General features: G+C 35.4%; 1 protein-coding gene across 1 annotated transcript; it reads left to right on the forward strand.

Moving 5' to 3' along the window:
* The first annotated feature begins 638 nt into the window (after window positions 1–638).
* On the forward strand, window positions 639–5,646 carry LOC120082435 (O-Glycosyl hydrolases family 17 protein). Its single transcript, XM_039037602.2, has 2 exons — window positions 639–1,244; window positions 4,315–5,646. Exons 1-2 carry the CDS (start codon window positions 901–903, stop codon window positions 5,414–5,416), a joined length of 1,446 nt encoding a protein of 481 aa, XP_038893530.1. The 5' UTR covers window positions 639–900; the 3' UTR covers window positions 5,417–5,646.
* The last annotated feature ends 367 nt before the right edge of the window (window positions 5,647–6,013 follow it).

Here is a 6,013-nt window from a genome sequence, read left to right on the forward strand (position 1 = left end):
AATTCAAATTAATAATAAAAACCAGATCGTACCAATAAGTTTAGGGTTTCTTATATTTGAAGTACTGCACCTCTTAGTTACTCTCCTCTTCTCTTTTTTTTCTTTTTCATTGGATATCCTTCTTTTCTATATAATTTGTTTTAAAATTGGTTCTTTTCAAATTTTAGAAAACTTTAAATAAATTACTATATTAATGGTAGGTTTATATTTAAACTGTTCTTTTATATATATTTTTAGAGTTGTTTTTCCTATTAATATTTTCGGTTTCTATTCATATACTAATAGTAAGGGTAGTTTTGAACTTTTTTAAGTATAATTTAGGGAAATTATTTCAAATGATAGACGTTGATAGATACAAATAGAAGTCTATCGGTGTCTATCCTATCAATGTCACGGATAAATCAATATCTATTGTTGATAGTTCTAAAATTTTACTATATTTTATAAATATTTTGGTTATTTAAAAACAGCCTTATAATTTAACCTATATTATTTTAAATAGATTGGTGATTGGGCAATTTTTCAAACCAATTTGGGCCCATGAAATATTTTCTAAAGAAAGAAAAAGATTATGATTAATTCATTTAAAAAAGGAAAAGAGATCCTCTAAGCATAGTTAATTATATAGTTCCCCTTGAAAAGGGGGAATTTGGGCACATAATGAGTGCTATTTATATAAATGACCAAAATTAAATTATGAATTTTACTTTCACATCCATCACTTCGCTTCATCTTCACTCCTCATTCCTCCACCGCCTTCCACCGTTTTCCCCTTTTTACACCTCACATCTCCGCCACCGCCGGAATCACCGCCGTTGCATAGCTCTCTCCACCCTTATCAACTTCTCGAACTATTTTTAGCATTCTTCGTTCCCAAAAATCGCTTAAGCTCACTCAGACATGTCGGCGCCTAGATTCCAATCAGCCTTCCTCTATTTGATTCTTCTTTTCGGTTCATCTTTGGTGGTGGAATCCGCCATTGGAGTGAACTGGGGCACCATTTCGTTCCACAAGTTGAAGCCCACCACCGTCGTTGATCTCTTGAAAAGCAACAGGATTCAGAAAGTGAAACTGTTTGAAGCAGACCCGAGTGTGCTCAAGGCTTTAATGGGAACTGGGATCCAAGTTATGGTTGGAATCCCTAATGAGATGCTCGCTTCTTTGAGCTCGTCTTCACTTGCCTCTGATCTATGGGTTCGTCAGAATTTGTCTTCGTATGTTGTTAAAGGGGGCGTCGACATCAGGTGCGTTGTTGATAAATGATGATACTAACATCTCTTCCTCTTCCATTTCTTATGGAGCTTTACTTCGTGTTTGGATTACTAATTTTTCTGTAAATTTATAGTGTGGTTTCTGTTCTTATTCTTTGCCAGGGTTGTGTTATATCTGTAGGAGTTAGTGATTCAAAACTAAAATAATAGTAGTTTGAAGGATTTTCCTCTTCAACGGGGCTTTGGTTGTGTTATTGCATTGTTCGTCTATTTGTAGAGTACAATGCTGCATTGGCCGTAGGTTTCTTATTGTTTATTGGGCCGTGTTAAACACACTTCAATGTGTTTTTCATTAGTTTTCACTATAATAAACGTTCTCTGTCGATTTACTTGTTGTGGCAATACAGTGTATATTATGGTACAATATTCTGTATAAGGGGCTAATGCCCGTTATATGATATTGTTCCATAATATACAGAGTGGTGCATTTTGTGGGTGTTTTATCTCTGAATCTGATAATTGGTATGGTATAACTTGTGTGTGGTTAAATTGTCGTCGTCATTGTCGTTGTTGTCCTTTCTCTCTTTCAAACAAAAACATACTTAGTGTTCACCTCACTTGCATTTTTATATGCCGTTTAGTTGTTGCTTGATAGTTGAATACCAGGCATTTAGAAATTTGACTTAGGAAGTTTCTTTCAATCAATGGTAGAGAAAGAGGCACGCTACAAGAAGTTAAGAAGTTACATTGAATTCAAGAGAAGGAACAATTCTATAAATGAATGTCCGTGCCTTACCCTCATGCTTCATACTCATACTTGGAGTCTTAACAATAAAGTAAACGAGGGTTATAGTTTGAATCCATCTATAGTGATTTTCTTTGTAGATCAGCACAAACCAGAAGAAGATCTTGATTTTCCTTTAGGTATTTTAGCTTCCCAAATCATATTTGTAAAAAATTCATTGGTTCTGGCTATTGTTTTCTTTACAATAATATTCAATTTTCAGTCCTTTGTATTTGTGGTAATGTGCTTATAATACAACTGATAGTTTTGATATTGTGCACTTGCGTATATAAATTTGTTAGTATATACTTATTTATTGTATGGTTTAGCTGTCCAAAGCAACGTTGATAGGAAGAATGGATTAGACCATCTCTAGTGTGTGCATATCAATTCTCCCAATGAAAGTTGGGCTTTGGTAGACCCAAATGCACTTAAAGAAATGGTAGGATAGAGAGGAGAGAAGTATGGGAAGGGAATGAAACTCTAGGAGGGGCGGTGGAGGGCAGTTTGATACTTTGATGCATGGTTAGTTATGCTCAAGTAGGCTAGTAGGAGTGATAGAAAGTTAGCTACGTGAAACTAATTGTAAATTTGGGGGAAATGATTGAGGAAGAATTTGGTATGCTGTAGGCCAATGAAGCACATATGCAAATAGGGATACAGGATAAGGATATGATAGGATACGGTAATACGTCAATTTCTAAAAAAAACTAGGAAATGAACAGGTTGAGGATATGCCACTTTTCTTATATATATATATATATATATATATATATAAAGTTTAATACTAAAAAGTGTTTAGTTTGTTCGTAATATCTGAATTATTGTATCTCGTATTGGAAATGATGAGGGTGCTATGGGGTGTCAACATAGTTGAGATGTCTGGGTGTACCTGTTGATCCTCAGTTTTCAATTTTCAGTTCTTGTTTGCTTTGGTTTGATATTTTGCCTCATTGTAATTGAGCTATTGCTCTTTTCATTATACCATTGAAAAGTTCTGTTTCCATTTCAAACAATACTAAAAAGTGCCAAATTAATATCATAATGATACTTAATTAATCCACCAAGTACATATTACATTTAGCCAACAAAACATTCATAATTCAACAAATCAAAACAAAGTTTTCAGTACAAAGTAGACTAGAATCTAGAAAACATGAAGCTTTCAAATCTCAGATCTCCATAACATCATCATCATTATCACTTTCAAGTTTCACCACCCCATCATCTTCCAAAACATCACCCTCCAAATCTGGTTCATCTAAAGACAAATTGGCTACTTCCAATATACCGACATCTTCAAAAGAATCTAAAGTATCTTGAACTATGTCCCATGACTTAGTCTCTCCTCAGAATATTTGGAGTTTTCCTTGATAAAAGTCATAGATTGTTGTGGATATATACCAAATCTTGTGCTTGTTGAGGCGTCATCTTGTTCCTCTTGAGAGAGTTAATAACAGATTTGGCAATTTCTCTCAGTAGGAAGAGGAAGAAGTTGCTTGAGTACTTCCAAAGCAAATGGTTGAAGCATTAGAGCATAGACGCCATGAGTTGCCCACCAACTTATAGGATGGATGATATAATTCTAATGGAATCAGGGTCACTAAAATCTCCAGATCTGGTAGGAAAGTTTGCAAATTCTATGTTGACTTTTGCATGATCCCAGGGTCACTAAAATATTTCTTAAAACACCTCATCCTCTCTCGAATTAGTTCAACATCTTGGTGTGGAGTCAGTCCCAAAGTCATTCTTCACTATAGTACCTAAATAGAAGTTATAAAAAATGTTACTCCTTTAAAATATAATCTATAAGGTTAGAATATAAGGTAAATAAGATAGTGTAATTTAGTACCTCAAATTCAAGGAATGTGCTAAACAATGAAGTGGAGTATTATTCTTGTTCTAAGGATCAATGAGGATGTTATACACCATGTCATAAAAAGAGGATAAGTCACTTTGTTCAGTTGGTTGCGATCCTTCTTCTGCAGGGTTCTGGATTTTCCTGGAAGCTTCCAACCAGGTTATTTTCTCTGTATTTTTTTTATTTAACTCTGATTTCTTTTAACGAGAAACCAGTTCGTATTTGAGCCATCAATGTGAATGATCACAGGTGGTCAAGATTGGTTATAACCCATAACCCTATTTCTGACCTTTCCTACTGTATAAAATGCTAACGCTCAAATTTCTTCTGTGCACGATTGACATGGAACAGTATTCCTGAAACTTTTAGAAAATCCATTTATCTGCAAATCAAATGTTGCAGAGGCAAAAAATTTGGCATAAGATGTCTTACTTTTACTACACACTTTATGATGACAGGTACGTTGCAGTAGGAAATGAGCCGTTTCTCAACAGTTACAATGGACAGTATCAGTCGTACATCATGCCTGCTTTGCTCAATTTACAACAATCTTTAGCAAAAGCAAATCTTGCAAGCTATGTGAAGTTAGTTGTACCTTGCAATGCTGATGCATATGAATCTTCGCTTCCTTCCCAAGGAGCATTCAGGCCTGAATTGACTCAAATTATGACTCAACTTGTTTCATTTCTCAACTCAAATGGCTCCCCATTTGTTGTAAACATCTATCCATTTTTGAGCCTCTATGGGAACTCCGACTTCCCACAAGACTACGCATTTTTTGAAGGGACGACTCATGCTGTTACAGATGGAAGTAATGTTTACTATAATGCATTCGATGGAAACTACGACACTTTGGTATCAGCTCTCACTAAAATTGGCTATGGACAGATGCCAATTGTGATAGGGGAGGTCGGTTGGCCCACGGATGGAGCCATGGGTGCAAATATCACAGCTGCGAGAGTCTTCAACCAAGGTCTGATTAATCATGTCCTAGGCAACAAAGGAACCCCTTTGAGGCCAGCTGCGCCACCCATGGACGTCTATCTTTTCAGCCTACTCGATGAAGGGGCAAAGAGTGTACTTCCAGGAAATTTTGAGAGGCACTGGGGTATCTTCTCTTTTGATGGCCAGGCTAAGTATCCTCTAAACCTTGGTTTGGGTAATAAGGTACTGAAAAATGCAAAACATGTGGAGTATCTTCCCTCTAGATGGTGCGTTGCGAATCCATTCAGGGATTTAACGGACGTGACAAATCACATAAAGCTAGCCTGCAGCATTGCGGATTGCTCGACACTCAACTATGGAGGGTCATGCAATGGTATTGGTGCGAAAGGGAATATCTCATATGCATTTAACAGCTACTATCAGCTACACATGCAGAATGAGAAGAGCTGTGAGTTTGACGGCCTTGGTATGATCACGTTCCTTGATCCCTCCATTGGCGAGTGTAGGTTCCTTGTTGGTGTCACTGACAGTCGGTCGCTCTGTTCTCGACCATCAAGTGCGTCGGCGCTCGCTTGGGTATCAATATTATGGTTTTTCTGGACTCTTGTATTATGAAAACCAGTTTAGAGAATTTTCCACGGTGATCCATTGAATCTATTAGGCTATAATTGTTATAGATAGTAAACAATAGGCATTAGTGTTAGAATGTAAGCATATTAGAGCGAATTATCAAAGATAGTATACTGGGTTAAGTATTCATTTCATTGTTCTAGAATATACAGTTAACCCACGAGCATATATGTATTATTTATTCAATTTGATTTTATTATATGTTTTTTCGTGCATTTATCTCTATTCATCCCTCCTTATTTTGTAATATGTTAATGTTTGATTAGAAAATATGTGGAGGTCCCATTTTTGTTTATCCATTGAATTTTATGAATGTTGAGGGGATATGAGTTCTTTAAGAAACATTGTCCGCTCAACTTTATCGTCCATTATTTTAAATGAGCCGACTTATTTATAAAATATAGTCAAAAATCACTGATAGATATTGACATTTTGTAATACTTAAAAATATTTTTATTTTATAAAATCTCTCAAGTCCCAATTCAAAAAAATTATAAAACAAATCTAACAAATCTATATCATTTTTCGATCACATGTAAATTATTGAATTGCAAAATTATTTTAATCAAATGAATACTGTAT

The sequence above is a fragment of the Benincasa hispida genome, chromosome 8 (assembly GCF_027475165.1).
Source record: "Benincasa hispida cultivar pf3 chromosome 8, pf3_genome.v1.1, whole genome shotgun sequence".
Classification (NCBI taxonomy): domain Eukaryota; kingdom Viridiplantae; phylum Streptophyta; class Magnoliopsida; order Cucurbitales; family Cucurbitaceae; genus Benincasa; species Benincasa hispida.